The sequence below is a fragment of the Bombina bombina genome, chromosome 2, assembly GCF_027579735.1.
Source record: "Bombina bombina isolate aBomBom1 chromosome 2, aBomBom1.pri, whole genome shotgun sequence".
In the NCBI taxonomy this organism is placed as follows: domain Eukaryota; kingdom Metazoa; phylum Chordata; class Amphibia; order Anura; family Bombinatoridae; genus Bombina; species Bombina bombina.
In genome coordinates this window covers 367,423,456-367,445,005 of record NC_069500.1, presented here as the reverse complement: position 1 = coordinate 367,445,005, position 21,550 = coordinate 367,423,456, and the positions used below count along the sequence as shown (strand labels likewise).

General features: G+C 37.7%; 1 protein-coding gene across 1 annotated transcript in view; it reads right to left on the bottom strand.

Moving 5' to 3' along the window:
• The window catches only part of DNAH10 (dynein axonemal heavy chain 10), a 540,282-nt gene that overhangs the window by 446,137 nt on the left and 72,595 nt on the right, over positions 1–21,550 (bottom strand). The window contains exons 10-16 of the mRNA XM_053699776.1: positions 18,169–18,367; positions 16,186–16,380; positions 15,130–15,300; positions 14,749–14,925; positions 10,042–10,180; positions 7,618–7,771; positions 6,556–6,707 (exon numbers count right to left, since the gene is read on the bottom strand). Coding sequence (XP_053555751.1) covers positions 6,556–6,707; positions 7,618–7,771; positions 10,042–10,180; positions 14,749–14,925; positions 15,130–15,300; positions 16,186–16,380; positions 18,169–18,367 — 1,187 coding nt within the window. The remainder of the gene's footprint in view (positions 1–6,555; positions 6,708–7,617; positions 7,772–10,041; positions 10,181–14,748; positions 14,926–15,129; positions 15,301–16,185; positions 16,381–18,168; positions 18,368–21,550) is intronic.

The following is a 21,550-nucleotide window of genomic DNA, read 5'->3' as shown; positions in this document are numbered from 1 at the left end:
CTAAATTGTAAAAGTGGAGCCACCGGGAGAACTAATGCCTATCCTAATAAGGAATAAATAAGCCTCCCATCAGTTATGCATAATAAAACGTCCAGTAGAGTAAACAAGACATCTATCATGCGACACACCATACATGCGGTCGAACATGAGAATAAAACTAACCCTCCAGACGGCTTGTTAAGAGTAAAACAAAGCCATTGTCAGATGTTACTAATAAATTAGAGCCATTTCTCCATGCCCAGTGCCAGCAATTACTGACCAATAACATGTCCTCCCACCTAGGGATAATGTTATCTAGTGTCCCCCAGTATAGAAAAAGTGCCAATCGTTCTGTGAGCGTGTCCCCAGAAATAAAAATCAGCACTTACCTTAACTTGCTGCCCGGCAGTAAGGCAGCCCACCTGGCTTGCGAGGTCCTCAATTTCTCCTCACATTGGCCTGTTGAAAGAAAAAGTACTGAGTTTTTCTCTTCCCTCAGACTTTACAAGCAGGGCAGCAAACCATGTATGGGAGGGGCAGTGAGAATTATGTCCCACAAGTTCCCATTGCTTTAAAGCCACCAAAACCTCTCCTGTAGAGACTGATATGGACTATGGCTACACCCCAGGACAAAGTAGCACTCTCTGGCACTACTTTAAAAATAATAAACTCTTGATTGAAGAATCTATACTAACACCTCACTTTACCTCTTCCTATCACTAACGTAGGCAAAGAGAATGACTGGAGTGGGAGGGAAGGGAGGAGATATATATAGCAGCTCAGCTCTGCTGCTCTTTGCCTCCTCCTGCTGACAATGAGGTGAATATCCCACAAGGATGAAATCCGTGGACTCATCGTGTCTTTAAAAAGAAAGATGGTGCACACTACCACTGCCTTCACTGATCCTTTATTGTAAGCCGTGATGGGTTCACAGTGGAGGTAGTAGGAGTGTGTTCCTTATATTTCAGACACAGGGAAAAAACAGAGCTGGGGTTCAGAGTGAAGGGTGGTTGGGGTGAGAGCATATGGGAGTCTATTGTTTACTAAAATGAATTGCAATACCCTAATGCATTACACTAATCAGTATTTAGATAAAGCATACAGTTTTAAAAAAAGTTTCAAATTTACTTCTATTATCAAATTTGCTTCATTCTTATGTTATTCTTTGTTGAAGAACAAACCTATGTAGGTAGTGTGCATGTGTCTGGACCACTGTAAGGAATCAGGCTTTGCAAACTCTACCGCCATCTAGTGCTCTTCCAAATGTATTACATAGTTAAAATAATTCTTACAAAACTACTGCCATATAGTGCTCCAAACACATGCACACTCCTGAGCTTACCTATCTGCTTTTCAACAAAGGATACAAAGTGAACAATGTAAATGTCATAATAGAAATACATTGGAAAGTGGTTTCAAATTGTAAACTCTATCTGAATCGTGAAAGAAAAGTTTTGTTTTTCATGCCTGACCCTAGAGAGTTAAAAAAAGGTTTGATTTATTGGAGTGAGCTAACAGAGGGAGTTTTACGTCTCCATGTCATGCAGCTATGGACTCATTGGGCAAATAACATTTGTTCACTTAGCGATGAAACCCAGGACAGGTTCTTTATGCCCTTTGTGCCCACGTTATGTGTATTTAAAGGGATTTACATTTAGCAACCAATCAGCAAGCGCTACCCAAGTGCTGAACCAAAAATGGGCCGGCTCCTAAGCTTACATTCCTGCTTTTTAAAATAAAGATACCAAGAGAATTAAGAAAAAATTATAATAGAAGTAAATTAGAAAGTTGCTTAAGATTGCATGCTCTATCTGAATCATGAAAGAAAAAAATTGGGTTTTATATCCCTTTAACTCATGATACTAATGAATGTGTTATAATGGCTTATACACGCAAAAAGGAAAATTACGTTTGGAAAAAATGCTTTATGGGCTTTATTTTAACAATTGATCAGCAGCACGTGCACACTGTACAAAAAGCATACCTATCAATCAGTGTCCCTGTAAGCAGATATGCACATGGTATTATTCTTGTATACAGCCTCAGTATACTACTAACATATGATCAGCAGCACGTGCACACAGTACATAAAGCATAACCAATCAGTGTCCCTGTAAGCAGATGTGCACATGGTACTATTCTTGCATACAGCCTCAGTATACTACTAACATATGATCAGCAGCACGTGCACACAGTACACAAAGCATACCTACCAATCAGAGTCCCAGTAAGCAGATGTGCACATGGTACTATTCATGCATACAGTCTCAGTATACTACTAACATATCTGATCAGCAGCACGTGCACACAGTACACAAAGCATACCTACCAATCAGAGTCCCTGTAAGCAGATGTGCACATGGTACTATTCATGCATATTGCATACAGTCTCAGTATACTACTAACATATGATCAGCAGCACGTGCACACAGTAAATAAAGTATACCTACCAATCAGTGTCCCTGTAAGCAGATGTGCACATGGTACTATGCATGCATACAGCCTCAGTATACTAACATATGATCAGCAGCATGTGCACACAGTACGTAAAGCATATCTACCAATCAGTGTCCCTGTAAGCAGATGTGCACATGGTACTATTCATGCATACCGCTTCAGTATACTAACATATGATCAGCAGCACGTGCACACAGTAAGTAAAGCATAACCAATCAGAGTCCCTGTAAGCAGATATGCACATGGTACTATTCATGCATATTGCATACAGTCTCAGTATACTACTAACATATGATCAGCAGCACGTGCACACAGTACATAAAGCATACCTACTAATCAGTGTCCCTGTAAGCAGATATGCACATGGTACTATTCATGCATACAGCCTCAGTATACTACTAACATATGATCAGCAGCACGTGCACACAGTACGTAAAGCATACCTACTAATCAGTGTCCCTGTAAGCAGATATGCACATGGTATTATTCTTGTATACAGCCTCAGTATACTACTAACATATGATCAGCAGCACGTGCACACAGTACATAAAGCATAAGCAATCAGTGTCCCTGTAAGCAGATGTGCACATGGTACTATTCTTGCATACAGCCTCAGTATACTAACATATGATCAGCAGCATGTGCACACAGTACGTAAAGCATATCTACCAATCAGTGTCCCTGTAAGCAGATGTGCACATGGTACTATTCATGCATACCGCTTCAGTATACTAACATATGATCAGCAGCACGTGCACACAGTAAGTAAAGCATAACCAATCAGAGTCCCTGTAAGCAGATATGCACATGGTACTATTCATGCATATTGCATACAGTCTCAGTATACTACTAACATATGATCAGCAGCACGTGCACACAGTACATAAAGCATACCTACTAATCAGTGTCCCTGTAAGCAGATATGCACATGGTACTATTCATGCATACAGCCTCAGTATACTACTAACATATGATCAGCAGCACGTGCACACAGTACGTAAAGCATACCTACTAATCAGTGTCCCTGTAAGCAGATATGCACATGGTACTATTCTTGCATACAGCCTCAGTATACTACTAACATATGATCAGCAGCACGTGCACACAGTACGTAAAGCATAACCAATCAGTGTCCCTGTAAGCAGATATGCACATGGTACTATTCATGCATACAGCCTCAGTATACTACTAACATATGATCAGCAGCACATGCACACAGTATGTAAAGCATACCTACTAATCAGTGCCCCTGTAAGCGGATATGCACATGGTACTATTCATGCATACAGCCTCAGTATACTACTAACATATGATCAGCAGCACGTGCACACAGTACATAAAGCATACCTACTAATCAGTGCCCCTGTAAGCGGATATGCACATGGTACTATTCATGCATACAGCCTCAGTATACTACTAACATATGATCAGCAGCACGTGCAGACAGTACGTAAAGCATAACCAATCAGTGTCCCTGTAAGCAGATATGCACATGGTACTATTCATGCATACAGCCTCAGTATACTACTAACATATGATCAGCAGCACATGCACACAGTATGTAAAGCATACCTACTAATCAGTGCCCCTGTAAGCGGATATGCACATGGTACTATTCATGCATACAGCCTCAGTATACTACTAACATATGATCAGCAGCACGTGCACACAGTACATAAAGCATACCTACTAATCAGTGCCCCTGTAAGCGGATATGCACATGGTACTATTCATGCATACAGCCTCAGTATACTACTAACATATGATCAGCAGCACGTGCAGACAGTACGTAAAGCATACCTACCAATCAGTGTCCCTGTAAGCGGATATGCACATGGTACTATTCTTGCATACAGCCTCAGTATACAACTAACATATGATCAGCAGCACGTGCACACAGTACGTAAAGCATACCTACTAATCAGTGTCCCTGTAAGCAGATATGCACATGGTACTATTCATGCATACAGCCTCAGTATACTACTAACATATGATCAGCAGCACGTGCACACAGTACGTAAAGCATACCTACTAATCAGTGCCCCTGTAAGTAGATAAGCACATGGTACTATTCATGCATACAGCCTCAGTATACTACTAACATATGATCAGCAGCACGTGCACACAGTACGTAAAGCATACCTACTAATCAGTGCCCCTGTAAGTAGATAAGCACATGGTACTATTCTTGCATACAGCCTCAGTACTCTTCCTGTTTAGTACAGCCGTACAATGTGGCAACACGTGACCAGATCAGTGAATAATGCTGCCCTAGTCATGGGCAATACATTCCTGGCTCCGAGCAGTTTATTAAAGAGGAAAGAGAAGTAGAGAATGTATTTGTATAAACAGCAGCTCAATCACTACAGTTTGGTGTTAGGTAAAGAATACATCAAAAGTGCACAGAACTACCAGAGCTCATGCTTTAAAGGGTCAATAAAGTCAAAATAAAAGTTTCATGATTCTGATGAAGGAAGCAATAACAACAACTTTCCAATACACTTCCATTATCAAAACGTGCACTTTTTTTTTATAAGCACACTTTCTGAGGCTCAGCTCCTACTGAGCATGTGCAAGAGTGAACAGTATTTATGTATATGCATTTTGTTATTGGCTATTGACTGGCACTGTATACAGGGGGAGGGAAAATTGGATTAACTTTGAAATTTGCCAGAAAAAACTGCTCATTTCATTATCAAACTAAGGGCTAGATTACAAGTGAAGAGCAAATTATTGCTCCCAAGTTAACCTCAATAGACGGAGGCTTTTTGCACGCTTTGGGTTGCGTTGATATTATGAGTTGAAAGTAAAAAGTTTGTGCACTAGCGGTAACCCGTTGTGTGCAAAAAAGTGATCGCATTAACGTATTCCCCCATAGACTTCAAAACGGCACGAAAAGTGGGGGGAAAACTAAAAACCATACTCGTGCACAAACCCAATCGCGTTTAACCAAGTGCGCAAACCCAAAATGAATATTTCACATTCCAATGTTCTTCACATAGCAGAATATGTTCTATTTATTCTTAAATAAATATTTCTATATTTGATGTTTTTCTTGTAAAATATGCATCTATACCTATATATAGGTGCTTTGCCGTGTCTCACGCATCCGAACAAGGCTCCCATCGGAGCCTATGAAAGCGCGTTCTCTTGAGCACAAGGCTTTCAGGCAATGTGAACGTGAAATTGCGTTCGCATTGCGCCTAACTTTGGCGTACGCTGGTATTACTGAGTGGAGCGCAAATATCGCATTTGCGAAAATGCAATTTGCGCTCCACTCCTAATCTAGGCCTTGATTAAATAGGAATATGATATAAGATATGATTTTCTATGTTTTTAGCTACTTGATTGCAAAGGGCTCTAATGCATTTTTATATATATATATATATATATATATATATATACACACACACACAGTATATATATATATATACACACATACACACAGTATATATATATATATGCCTTTATAAGTGTATATATGTATTTATGTCTGCAAATACATATATATATATATACATACATATAAATACATATGTACACACATATAAACATATATCCATACATATACATATTTAGATGTGTATGTATCTCTATGTTAAAGCCCACTGCAGACCTTTTTTCTAACACCTGAGAGCTCTTATAACTTTTTTAATGCAATTTTAAAATCAGTTTTATTAGATAGTGTTATTATGAGTGTAACTGTACTGTACAATGTATTTTTGATGTGTTTTGTGCCACTTTTTTGTCTCATGTAACATTTAACCAGAGCGCTGAAGTTGTGCTAACCTAATGCAGGTTAAATTCAACTGAACTCAAACAAACGCGTTTACTTTCAACTCGTAAAACGCTACTTCTAAACAGCTGTAATATACCCGTTATCGCTCACATGCAACAGTTAGCATGCCTACTCGTAATCTAAATCTAAGCGCTATTGCATTGCCTTTTTATTTTGAATTTGATTATACTTTATTTAGTGGTCCTTTAAGGTAAATAGTTGTAATTAATCTATGAAAGTGTGTAAATAGGAATATTACATAGGAGAGCAAAACAATTTGCATTGCTGCTGCTGGATGTCATTCATACAAAGTAGCAAGTTGCATACACATAATGTTTTACCTAAGGAGTTCCAGTTTAGTCTTCTATATCCCGAGCGAAACACTTTCCAAAGTTCTCGGATATGGTCATCAAGGAGCTGGGCTTCAGCCTCATTTAGTGACTCCATAAGTTTCTCATAAGCATTTACAGTTTGTCGTATACCATCTGTGTACCTACAAAACATCCAGTTATTGTGGTGAACTAACAATGAACACACAGATTCACTGTGTATTACAAAAAAAATCACATACATATTTCCCTATTTTTGCTATTCTATTGCCTCATATGAAATATATATATTTATTTACATTTTGCCAGCCAGGTGGCATTATGATTAATCCTTTGCAATTTTATAACATTATCTGTTATTTCTAAATTTACACTATCCAAAGCATACATTAATTGCATAAACATCACTATAGTTTATCATATTTTAGTTTTTTAGTGATTATATATATTTGTTCAGAACATAAATTGATTTAATGATATTTAGTGCAAAAATACATTGAAAAAAATGAAATATTAGCTTATTTTAGCTTAAATTTTGGCCGGGTTGTTTGCCCACTAAATAGATCGTGAGAAAACCGATAAGGTGTTCAGGTGAATGGCTTATATAGAAAGTTCTTTGCTTGAGTGCCCTTAGTTCCAAGCAGTCTAGAACATTTTTATTTCTCATAGATTGCACAAGGTAAATTACATGGCAAAAATTCAGGTTAAAAGTTAAATTTAAACAGTTATGGTAATCTGAAAAACCGCAAAACTGAAAATGCCATAAGAACTTCTGCCTGTGGATCTTTTCATAGTTCTCCAAATTTGGATTACAATAAAATAGACCCAAATTCGTTCACAGCAAAATCCAGACCAGATTTAGATGCATTTCACAAAAATGTGTTTCTGTAAACAGTGGAAACAGCAGGATGCAGAAATGCCTTTTTGTTTTTAAAAAATGTTGTTTTAATCTAAATCATACCCTTTTTTTATTAAATGGACCTTACATTTTTCAGAACTAGAATGTTCTTTTAAAAAAAAAAAGCCGCTACAATTCTTTAGTACATTTAGTATATGCTATGCGCACTAAAATACCTTAAGAACTTGTCTTCCTGTAGTGCAACATTTCTGGGTAATTCTCCAATAGTAAATCCCAGTTGTTCCATGAGTTTTGTTTCTGTAATAATTTCTTGCAGTTCAGGAGCAAAGTTTACAACATAATGGAAACTTCTCTCATCAACATCACCCTCTAATTGATCCATATTCTGCAAAAGGAAATAGACAAGTTTGAATTACTAATCATTAATGTATTGCTTTTTCTTGCTTCCTTGGCCTCATTAATGCTCCTCCATCTTGTTTTGCGAACACAGTTCTCTTTTTCGCCTAGACTTCAGATCAGGGGCATATTTAGGCCTAGGCTAACAATGCCTGTGTGCCTAGGGTGGCAGAAATTGGGGGGCAGCACGTACTGCTCTCTGTAAGACAGGCCATGACAAACCCCAAAGACTCCCAAAGGGTATCCCCCCACCCCCTTCGACCATGCCAGCTGCTTTGAACCGACACCAGCCGCACCACAAATTTAGCCTGGTGCAGGCTGGGAACTACAACATACAGAATGCTACTCAGCCAGTGAGGGACAAGTGGTCACAGGGACAAGTGGTCACAGGGACAGCTGTTAGAGCCCAATCTATGTAAATGATGCTCTGTGCTCTTTAAACAACACTCATTTTGTTCCTTAGGAACCAGGAGGATGTTTAAGAACAGCCAGATTAATGGTGTGTCTGCTAAATAAGACCTGGGCTGCTTTGGTGATGTTATAAGCAGTAACCCGAATCAGTAAGTGCCTGGCATGTGCTCCTGTTAACAAGCTATAGATTTATGTGACCATGAGACAAACTTTACCTAGTACTTGAATATGGGGACTATGTTTTAAATGGACATTATATGTTTTAGTCGCTCTCTGTCTCATATTAATGAAAGTATATGAAGTTAAATGAGTCTTCGGATACACTATATCAATATGTTTTTAAAAGGGTTAGCTTTTGTACGTTAACATTTAGACACACTTGGAGCTTTTGCATGATTATCTGGACGTTTGGATTGTTAAACGGCTCTTTGTGCACAGGTGCCTGCTCTGCTCATAATGCGTTTCTGCCTTGTTGGTGCCATGTCACAGAGCAGCGCTTCTCACACTACTTAACCCCACATGTCCACAACCACTCTCCATAATATCTCCTAGCACTAAGGCAGAAAACTACACCTTGCAGTTGTACATAGCTGGGAGTACGGTGAGCTATTGAAATGCTGCACTGGACAAGGAAACAGGTAACAGCAGCAATGTTTCCTGGGATGTGTCTAGAAAATATGCAATAAATGTACAGCAATATGAGAAGCTGGCTGCACTGTCCTTATATAAATTAAATAAATACATACTACTAACAACACAAGTAGGAGAACCTATCACCAGGGTGTTTAACTCCATAACGTGTTACAATTACGTACACAGTCTCTCCCTACAGGGGTGTCCTGGATAAATTATAGAGACTGTGTACATAATTTTAACATATTAGGCAGTCTTTCATTATTAAAAATCTTTCTCACAAATAATTTAACTTTACTCATCCCAAATGCCTCTCTCTCCCTTTTTTTTTCTCCCTCCCTCCCTTGCCATTAAAAAAACAACAAACACGGTACCTCGTGACCAAAAAATATTATTGCTAAAAAAGGCCTAAAACGTTATGGGTGGGCATAGCAGAAGTTTGAGTGCTTAGGGCATCACAAAACCTAAATATGCCACTTCTCCCGGAAGATAGAAAAAAATCATTACTTTGTAGCTAGAACTGAGAAATTAACCTGTAAAAAAAATAATTATTTTTTTGGGCTAAGGGGCCTGGCTAAATTAATTTATTATATTGCAATATTGTCAAGTTCTGAGCTGTCTCTAAACAGTAAGGGCCCCATTATCATTTTCTGTGATAGAGCCAGTAAATACTGACAACCCTTTTGCATTCTGTCAATATTCTAGTGACAAAGGATTTATGGACACATACCAATACAATTAACAGCAACAATTATTACTTTCTATGGGAGTCACAAAATAATATTTGTAATATCAAGTCACTCCTTTACACGTATTAGCATCCTGTTACTAAGTAAATGTTGTCATGGTAACACTACCAGTTCTCAATAATAGCGGCTCCACCTAACTTCTTTTTTGTGAGCAGTCATAGGGAGTCATTAACATGGAGTTAGTGGGAAAAAAAACACCTGTGTTAGGGTTAGGTAAAGGCAATATCATCATGCAGCATGTCATATGACACATTTTGAATGTAACAATGCTGAATGTAGTTTCTATAGTAAATGGACACATATGAGGTCCGTAACCGTTTTAAAATCAGTGACTACAATCATGCCTCATAGTTTAAATATAAAGCAAATGCATTTCGACATTTATTAAAAAGATAAAATGGCATTTTCTTACAGTTTCAGCAGTAGGTGTACCGCCATGAACAACAGAACCAGATGAATAAACTTTAAGAAGCAAACTTCTTTTCAACAGTGAGGGAAGTATCTGCTCTGTGTTTTCTTTCCAGGCTTCATATTTTTTATCTTCATATTCCTTCATTTTTCTGGCTACTTCCAAATATTTAGCTCTTGCCTGAAAAATAAATCAAGTGGCATTTAACTTAATAAAAAAGAATGAACAAACTTTTCAAGAATCATATATTTATAAATATTATTATTTTTGTTAGTTGTTATTAATTAAAATTATTAAAGCAATCAGAATATAAAAAAAAACAATAACATGTATTATTATTATTATAAAGTTATGGCAACCTAAAATACTGCAAAACACACTAAGATCTGTGCAAATTAAGATCTTCGTGTTGAACTTTCACAAGAATAAATCCGGCTCTAAAAAGAGACGAATGCCACTAGTGGCCGCCTTCTTCCGCATTCGGATCCTAATAAAGGATCAGAATGCACATCCCTAGTACATAGTAACAACAGTATAATGTACTTTCCAAAAAAAAAAAAAAAAATTGTAAAAAAAACAGAGAAACTACCCATTAAAGGACTTAAGATTCATTTTTCTCCAGAGCACTATCTTCGCTTCCTCCTTGTTACAAAGGCAAAGAATGACTGGGGAGTATGGGAAGTGGGAGGGATACTTAAACTTTGCTGGGGTGTCTTTGCCTCCTCCTGGTGGCCAGGAGATGAATTCCCAACAGTAATGAATGGAATTGTGGACTCTCCATGCCATTAGAAAGAAATACCAAAACTAAAAGCATACTTTATTTTTTCTATTGTGCGACTGGGCTAATTGGGGTCTGAAAGTCTTACATTTTTTACCCCTGCAGTTCTTCCTGTTTTATCTCACCAAAAATATCTAACTTGGTAAGTTTGTCTTAAAATATACAATGCACTTATTCCACTGGCAGAAAATACTAGTATATACAAAACCAGAAGTGAATGCAATTTAAACTACTTAAAATACTTTTGTATTTCTTTTTGAAAATGTTTGTTATTAGTGCTGGGTGCTCCCTGTTAATTCTCTCTTCTGTGGGAATCTCTACTCCAGATAGCTCCATTACTTTCTATGGGAGGCAATTCGCCACTCAAGGTTCAGCCCCTATTTTTTAGAGAAATTAGTAAAGTTGGCCCATACGAAGGTCACTGTCATATTTTATTTCATGCTGGTGAATTTTAGCGATTCTCTCAACAATGCAATGTTAACACATTACATTACCCTTAATTTGGATGCTTTTTTAAAATTTATCAGCCCTATATATTGAATTAAACTGTTAGGTATGTGTGTGACAGAAGCCCCATTATAGCTACAACGAATTAACTAAATAAATAAATGTACATTGGAGCAGTCTATGGAGTGACATCACTGGGACATGTGAACCTATCAGAAATGCTGTAGATATCACCATTAGGTTTTGGGACAGTTTGCTATTAAAAACTATATATGGGAATAAAGTGTTTGCTATAGGATCTTTGAAATACAGAGTGATAACTCATTTTGGCATATTTTTATATGTAAGTTTAGAATAAAAATTGTTTAAAACAAGTTCCTGCAAAGTGCAAACCCTGAGTTATATATATTAAATGCAACCCTTAGAGCTATAGTAGCTCTGAAGAATGATTCCTACCTAAGAATATATTTAACCTTGTAACACTTTGCTGTTCTTTCTTACTCCTGTGATGGAAGAGAGGATATTTTTTTCCAGTTATGCCATGTCATTACGGTTATTATTTATTTACTTATTTTGTACACACTGTTTATTTCACATTTTTATTTTGAAGATCTACAAGGAAACTATACTTTCTTATTGCAGTTAGGAATATCCCTTATTTCAATTGAATATCATAGGTAATATAAGTGATATTACTTTGTAAATTAATTGTGTGCAGTGCCCTACATACCATTTCTTTCCAATGGCAGGGAGAGTCCACAAATCCATTCAATTACTAGTAGAAATTCAACTCCTGGCCACCAGGTGGAGGCAAAAAACACCCCAGCAAAGCTTCAAGTATCCTCCCCCTACCCACAATCCCCAGTCATTCTTTGCCTGTGTAACATTGTAGGTGGACGTGCAAAGAAGGTGTTCAGGGTTTGCAGTGGCAACCAGTTGCTAGTATTGCGACAGTTGCTGGTGCAACCTCTTATTGGTGTGACTTAGTCTGATCTCATTTTTTGTAAACCTCTTATTGGTGTGACTTAGTCTGATCTAATTTCAGAGGAAACTACTATAGAGGAGATCCAGGATAGGATCAAGGCTCTAAAGCTGGCTAATACTTTTATCTGTGATGCCAGTATGCAAGTTGTTAGGTTGGGAGTCAAGATTTCCAGGTTTGCGACACTAGCTCGAAGAGCACTTTAGTTAAAGTCTTGGTCTGCGGATGTGACTTCCAAATCCAAGCTTCTGTCTCTACCTTTTAATGGTAAGACTTTATTTGGTCTTGGTCTGGCAGAGATAATTTCCACGGTTACTGGTGGAAAGAGAGTTTTTTTTACCACAGGATAAGAAGAATAGACCCAGGGGTCGTTAGACTTCTAATTTTCGTTCCTTTCGTAACTTCAACGGACAGATATCTTCCTTGTCTTCTAAATCTGAGCAAGCCAAGACTTCTTGGAGAGCTAGCCAGCCCTGGAACAAGGGCAAGCAATCCAGAAAGCCTTCCGCTGATGTTAAGTCAGCATGAGGGGTCCGGCCCCAATCCAGTTCTGGATCAGGTAAGGGGCATGCTTACATTCTTACAGCAGGCTTGGATGTAGTCTCCCAGGGATTCAGGATAGGATTTAAGTTTTGTCCCCCCAGGGACAGATTCCTATGATCAAAATAATCTGTAAACCAGGTAAAAAGAGAGGCCTTCTTAAATTGAGTAAGGGATTTGTCCTCTCTTAGGGTGCTTATCCCAGTTCCTCTAGCAGAACAGGGTCAGGGATTTTATTCAAATCTTTTTGTCATTCCCAAGAAGGAGGGAACTTTTCGACCAATTCTAGACCTCAAGTCTCAACAAATTTCTCAGAGTCCCGTCCTTCAGAATGGAGACTATTCGTTCTATTCTCCCTCTAGTTCAGGAGTGTCAGTTTATGACCACCATAGACATAAATGATGTGTATCTTCATGTGCCTATCCACAGGGAACATTTCAGGTTCCTGAGGCTCGCTTTTTTGTATCAACATTTCCAATTTGTAAGCTTCCTCAAATCTTTACAAATGTTCTAGGGGCTCTTTTGGCTGTGGCCAGATCTCTAGGGATTGCGGAGGCTTCTTACCTGGACGATATCTTGGTCCAGGCGCCATCTTTTCAGTTAGCAAGATCCCATACAGATTCTTTGTTAGCTATTCTCCACTCTCACGGGTGGGAGGTGAATCTAGGGAAAAGTTCCTTGGTGTCAAGTACCAGTGTATGTTTTCTGGGGACAATCATAGAGTCAGTATCTATGAAGACTTTTTTGACAGAGGTCTGAAAATTCAAGCTTCTGGAGGCTTGTTGTTTTCTTCAGTCCTGTTGGTCCATCAGTGGCTGTATGCATGGAAGTAATTGGTCTCATGGTGGCATCCATGGGCATTATTCCGTTTGCTCGCTTCCATCTGAGAGCTCTACAGTGTGATTCTCCTTATCTTATTCTTCATGTGGATAAGGCAGTTCTCCGTACTAAATTAGGATTTTGAAACCCAATATTAACCAAGAAATTGTTGTTCTTCATTTTGCCCTAATCCTTCTTCTAAGAAGGAGCGGTTGTTGCACAATCTGGATGTTGTGCGTGCTTTAAAGTTCTATTTACAGGCTATGAAAGATTTTCCTCAATCTTCTGCTCTTTTTGTTGTCTTTTCTGGTAAACGGAGGGGTCAGAAGGCCACTTCTTCTACTCTCTCCTTCTGGAGAAGTGTTATTCGATTGGCTTATGAGACAGCTGGACAGCAGCCTCCAGAGAAAATTACAGCTCACTCCACTAGGGCTGTCGTTTCCTCTTGGGCCTTTAAAAATTATCTGGAACAGATTTGCAAGGCGGCCACTTGGTCATCATTGCATACTTTTTCCAAATTTTAAAAATGTGATGTTTTTGCCTTAGCTGAGGCTTCTTTTGGGAGGAAAGTTCTTCAAGCGGTGGTGCCTTCTGTTTAGGTTCCCCTGTCTTGTGAATCCCTCCTCTCCATTCTGTGGACTCTCTAGCTTTGGTATTGGTTCCCACTAGTAAATGAATGGATTTGTGGACTCTTTTCTTTCCTGGCATGGAGAGTCCACAACCCGCCCTTATTTTTAAGATGGCTTTTTGTCATTTTTCTAAACCTCAGGCACCTCTATACCCTTTGTGTCTTCTTCTCTTTCCATAATTCCTCGGCTGAATGACTGGGGATTGTGGGTAGGGGGAGGATACTTGAAACTTTGCTGGGGTGTTCTTTGCCTCCACCTGGTGGCCAGGAGTTGAAGAATTCCCACTAGTAATTGAATGGATTTGTGGAGTCTCCATGCCAGGAAAGAAAATAATTTATCAGATAAGTATAAATTATGTTTTTGTTATTGTTTAAATATCAATTAATTTTCTGCTAGTTTGTCTATCTTGTGTTTTTTGTCTTATTGTGATAAATTTAAAAAAACAAACATATATATATATATATATATATATATATATATATATATATACCTGACAAGCTTTGGAGCATATGTACCAATTTAGATTAAAATAATAACAAATATAAACACTTACTGCTTTCCCTTGTTCACAAGATAGCATCTCCTCCATTTCCAAAAATCGTACTATTGTGCACTTGATACGGTGAAAAAGAGACCTCTCCCAATAAATGGATCCAGCTACTGGAGGGTGGTTCTTGTAAAGAGGAGGGTTAGAAATATTTTCCAAAAAAAGTTTGTTCACTATATCAATCTAGAGTTTAAATGGAAAAAAATGCAAAGTGAAAAGTTATTGCTGTGATCACTTAAGAATAAATCAAAAAGTTTCAGAAAAATCATTGCTAAGCTTCAATAACATTTTTTAAGAACACTATCTTAATATTACTTTTACAAATTACAATATCCATCTCTGTTCCTTTTGCAACTAATTCCTTACAATGAGACCTCAAAAATGTACCTCTTTACAATACTGCTCAAGAATATCATTAAACTTCATCATCAACTGTTTGTTGATGGCATCTCGGGAACGTATGTGTTGGAATTTCAACAACATGTCAAATGCAGCTTCAGCCGATCGAAGAGCTTTAAATGATTCATCTATGAAGTTAATAGCTTCTCCTTCAATAGCCTAATTTAAAAAGAAACAAAAAACATAATTTGATTATGAAATAGTCTCTTGGCTTGTGTGGTCTCATAAGACTATGGCAAAGTAAATGTATCCAACTTTGTATCCAATTGGTTAAAATAACTCTTCCAACGGGTTTACTAAGTGTGACAAGCTGTTTTCAAATCAGAAACCATTTCAATTCATAAGAAAACTTGGTTCCCAAATGATTTTGTACAAAAAAAATTCAAATGTTGAAGAATTATCATATACATAACTTAGACAGGCTAACTCAACAAGATGCATCTCTAATGGACTGGAATAACGTTGGTAAGACATTTACAACATACCAAGCCGAGACAGATGTTCCAAACTGAAATAGCTGTTTTTTTCACAGTAAGCTCTAAAATACTGAAATAGAACCATTCTATTTGTAATTATTTTCTTCTGTTGCTTTAAATCAGAGTAAGTAAATTAATTTATATCCAAGTTTTGCATTTTTGACCTCAAATTCTCAAATGGGCTGCACAGTGCCTCTGTTTCTTTCCTTTTTCAGATTACCTTCACCATCAGGATTTGACCATCCTCTGACAGAGTGCTGCCTTTTATCAGGATTGATTATGGACTTTTGTTTTGGTTTAGTTGGTTTGCTATATATTGTGTATTTTGGTATATATGATATTGGTTAGGAAGCATCCCCTACAGGAGATTTGTTTTAGTACATCTTTTCCTTTTTCTCTTAACTCCATGTTACCCATTATATGTTTTTGGTGAGTGTTTTATGAAAGAAAGGGAAGAGTAATAAAGAGGCGCTGTAGCTGTTTTGTAAAGAAAATTAAGAATATGTGTGAGGGCCCTTTTTTGCCTTCCATTGCTGTAAATAGTTCATTTGCAAAAGAGCTGTCATACCTGGACTTCATTTTTAAAGTCTTCTATGATAATCCTCCATTGCTGGGAGCATTTTATGTCAAAGGGATTGAAGTTCAATGATTCCATTGGCTTCACCAAACCATCAACTCTCCTCACAACATCATCAATTCTCTTGGGATCTCCTGTAACTGCTTTCAGCTCAGAACCAAAAATGTTGTAAAACTCTTCCAAAACCTGCTCAATTAAAAAACACAAAAAACTTAAATGTATCACTACTCTCATTTTCACAATTAATTTATCCAACTTTGTATCTTTATTAAGCTATACAGTCCAATCATTGCTCATTTAATATAGGCTGATTTGTCAACCCAAACTTAATTTAAGAAAACAAAAATATCAAAAATAGAACATCTGGTCACAAAGAAAAGGTACTGCTGTTTACATACACAATAATTTAATTTAATTAAATATATATATATATATATATATATATATATATATATAGCAAAATAGGATGGTAGAAGCACTCCTGGTAAATTGTAAAGGCCCAAAACCGGGTGCACTCCAAGTGAAATACAAATCAGCAAAGTAAGGGAGTCACTCACAGGGTCTTGTAGTGAAGAACAAAGTCTTTATTTATATTAAGACTTTGTTCTTCACTACAAGACCCTGTGAGTGACTCCCTTACTTTGCTGATTTTTATATATATATATATATATATATATATACACACACACACACACACACATACACTGTATATAAAAGGAGGAATGCTAGCACTCACTGTTTTTTTTTAATTTAAAACAGCCACTTGTTAGGTAAACTGTGGCTGTTCGGTAAACACGAGTAAATGCTAGCCACACACACAGGCACACTTGTGTTAATGTACCACTTCAATATCCATTTAATAGAATTAGAGGATGTCTGGAATATGAATAAAGGACTCATTACAGGAATAGAAAAGTCAAAAGTTGAAATCTGCATAGGTGCATTTATAGTTTAAATCATTGCAATATACTTTCATTAGCAAAACGCTTCAAATAAAAGTTATTACAGTTTTACGAGTATTAAAGCACCACACCTTCTCAGAGAGTAAGCAGTGGCTTTTTACATCTTTACTGATGCAATACACTGCTAGCTCTCTTAGCAGACAGTGTTTGAATCCTGAGCCGCTAGTCACATGTAGCATATGTGTGTATGCCACTGAAACAGTAAGAATATTTACAAAAAGCATTTTGGCTGCGGGAAGGATATTCCAAAAATGCTTTTATTTAAAGTTATAAATGTACCTGTGCATATTTCAATTTTGACTTTTCTATCCCTTTAAAGGCACATTGTCCACTAAATATTTCTTTGCATAAATGTTTTGTATATGATCCAATTATATAACCCATCTGGGTGAGTTTTTGTAACAATGTATAGTTTTGCTTATTTTTTTTTTTAATAACATTGTGCTGATTTTAAGATTCCTAACCAAGCCCCAAAGTATCAGATGTAGACTTTAGTCTACAGATTCCTGCTTGTTCCTATTTGTGTAATCTGTCTTTTTATATGCATGGAAGTGAAGGAGAGTGGAGTGTCTGCTCTTCCTGCTTTTCCAGTCCCTTTCACTGGGTGTCCCAGCCTAACCTCATCAACAGTGCTAAACTGGGAGCTTCTAAGTAAGTTTTTAAAAGGTTTTATACTGGATGTTTAGGTCAGTATCTGTGCATATTCTTCTTTATAGTAGTGTCTATTACATGCAGTTATATAAAAATATCGACACATCGATAGGAAGGCACAACTAACTATTTGCAATCAAAATCTATGCATCTATGTTAGCAGTTTACATTATTTTATTATAAGGACATATTACTAATAGTATATTTTATTTTGCACTTAACGGATATTTTGTTTCTTGTCTTTAATGTTCTTGCATCCCAGCTGTACTATTCATAACAGCTGAATTAATTAATGCTATCATTTTTAGCTTGCTAAATGTCACTTTTTATGTATCTCTGAGCATAACTAGCAGGTAAGTACCTGAAGAATATCAAACAGATCCTGGCAGATACCAGCCAAATAGTCTGTTTTTTCAAACAAGCGTTTCCTGTCAAACTCCCATCGCTGGTCTCTCCCTGATGCCTCGATCTTGGCACGTACTTCAAAATATGTTGATTTCCATAACTCAAGGCAGCGTTTGGCTTCTAAAGACTTCTTTTTGGCAATTTCTCTGTTTTCTCTGTAAAAAAATGTATATCAGCATCTCATACAGAGCCAGATTACGAGTGGAGCGCTAACAGTTATGTGCAAGTAAAAACAAAATTTATGCTTACCTGATACATTTCTTTCCGGACATGGGGAGTCCACAACTTCATTCAAATTACTAGTGGGATATTCAAATCCTGGCCAGCAGGAGGAGGCAAAGAGCACCTCAGCAAAGATGTTAAGTGTAACTTCTCTTACCATAATCCCGTCATTCAGCCAAAGGAAAATGGAAAAAGAAAAACCCCAAGGGTATGGAGGTGCCTGAGGTTTACACAAAAAAACATAATTTATGTAAGAACATACCTGATAAATTCATTTCTTTCATATTAACAAGAGTCCATGAGCTAGTGACGTATGGGATATACATTCCTACCAGGAGGGGCAAAGTTTCCCAAACCTTAAAATGCCTATAAATACACCCCTCACCACACCCACAAATCAGTTTAACGAATAGCCAAGAAGTGGGGTGATAAGAAAAAGTGCGAAGCATATAAAATAAGGAATTGGAATAATTGTGCTTTATACAAAAAAATCATAACCACCACAAAAAAGGGTGGGCCTCATGGACTCTTGTTAATATGAAAGAAATGAATTTATCAGGTAAGTTCTTACATAAATTATGTTTTCTTTCATGTAATTAACAAGAGTCCATGAGCTAGTGACGTATGGGATAATGACTACCCAAGATGTGGATCTTTCCACACAAGAGTCACTAGAGAGGGAGGGATAAAATAAAGACAGCCAATTCCTGCTGAAAATAATCCACACCCAAAATAAAGTTTAACAAAAAACATAAGCAGAAGATTCAAACTGAAACCGCTGCCTGAAGAACTTTTCTACCAAAAACTGCTTCAGAAGAAGAAAATACATCAAAATGGTAGAATTTAGTAAAAGTATGCAAAGAAGACCAAGTTGCTGCTTTGCAGATCTGGTCAACCGAAGCTTCATTCCTAAACGCCCAGGAAGTAGATACTGACCTAGTAGAATGAGCTGTAATTCTTTGAGGCGGAGTTTTACCCGACTCAACATAGGCAAGATGAATTAAAGATTTCAACCAAGATGCCAAAGAAATGGCAGAAGCTTTCTGGCCTTTCCTAGAACCGGAAAAGATAACAAATAGACTAGAAGTCTTACGGAAAGATTTCGTAGCTTCAACATAATATTTCAAAGCTCTAACAACATCCAAAGAATGCAATGATTTCTCCTTAGAATTCTTAGGATTAGGACATAATGAAGGAACCACAATTTCTCTACTAATGTTGTTGGAATTCACAACTTTAGGTAAAAATTCAAAAGAAGTTCGCAACACCGCCTTATCCTGATGAAAAATCAGAAAAGGAGACTCACACGAAAGAGCAGATAATTCAGAAACTCTTCTAGCAGAAGAGATGGCCAAAAGGAACAAAACTTTCCAAGAAAGTAATTTAATGTCCAATGAATGCATAGGTTCAAACGGAGGAGCTTGAAGAGCTCCCAGAACCAAATTCAAACTCCAAGGAGGAGAAATTGACTTAATGACAGGTTTTATACGAACCAAAGCTTGTACAAAACAATGAATATCAGGAAGAATAGCAATCTTTCTGTGAAAAAGAACAGAAAGAGCAGAGATTTGTCCTTTCAAAGAACTTGCGGACAAACCCTTATCCAAACCATCCTGAAGAAATTGTAAAATTCTCGGTATTCTAAAAGAATGCCAAGAAAAATGATGAGAAAGACACCATGAAATATAAGTCTTCCAGACTCTATAATATATCTCTCGAGATACAGATTTACGAGCCTGTAACATAGTATTAATCACGGAGTCAGAGAAACCTCTATGACCAAGAATCAAGCGTTCAATCTCCATACCTTTAAATTTAAGGATTTCAGATCCGGATGGAAAAAAGGACCTTGTGACAGAAGGTCTGGTCTTAACGGAAGAGTCCATGGCTGGCAAGATGCCATCCGGACAAGATCCGCATACCAAAACCTGTGAGGCCATGCCGGAGCTATTAGCAGAACAAACGAGCATTCCCTCAGAATCTTGGAGATTACTCTTGGAAGAAGAACTAGAGGCGGAAAGATATAGGCAGGATGATACTTCCAAGGAAGTGATAATGCATCCACTGCCTCCGCCTGAGGATCCCGGGATCTGGACAGATACCTGGGAAGTTTCTTGTTTAGATGAGAGGCCATCAGATCTATCTCTGGGAGCCCCCACAATTGAACAATCTGAAGAAATACCTCTGGGTGAAGAGACCATTCGCCCGGATGCAACGTTTGGTGACTGAGATAATCCGCTTCCCAATTGTCTACACCTGGGATATGAACCGCAGAGATTAGACAGGAGCTGGATTCCGCCCAAACCAAAATTCGAGATACTTCTTTCATAGCCAGAGGACTGTGAGTCCCTCCTTGATGATTGATGTATGCCACAGTTGTGACATTGTCTGTCTGAAAACAAATGAACGATTCTCTCTTCAGAAGAGGCCAAAACTGAAGAGCTCTGAAAATTGCACGGAGTTCCAAAATATTGATCGGTAATCTCACCTCCTGAGATTCCCAAACTCCTTGTGCCGTCAGAGATCCCCACACAGCTCCCCAACCTGTGAGACTTGCATCTGTTGAAATTACAGTCCAGGTCGGAAGAACAAAAGAAGCCCCCTGAATTAAACGATGGTGATTTGTCCACCACGTTAGAGAGTGTCGAACAATCGGTTTTAAAGATATTAATTGAGATATCTTCGTGTAATCCCTGCACCATTGGTTCAGCATACAGAGCTGAAGAGGTCGCATGTGAAAACGAGCAAAGGGGATCGCGTCCGATGCAGCAGTCATAAGACCTAGAATTTCCATGCATAAGGCTACCGAAGGGAATGATTGTGACTGAAGGTTTCGACAAGCTGTAATCAATTTTAGACGTCTCTTGTCTGTTAAAGACAGAGTCATGGACACTGAATCTATCTGGAAACCCAGAAAGGTTACCCTTGTTTGAGGAATCAAAGAACTTTTTGGTAAATTGATTCTCCAACCATGATCTTGAAGAAACAACACAAGTCGATTCGTATGAGACTCTGCTAAATGTAAAGACGGAGCAAGTACCAAGATATCGTCCAAATAAGGAAATACCACAATACCCTGTTCTCTGATTACAGACAGAAGGGCACCGAGAATCTTT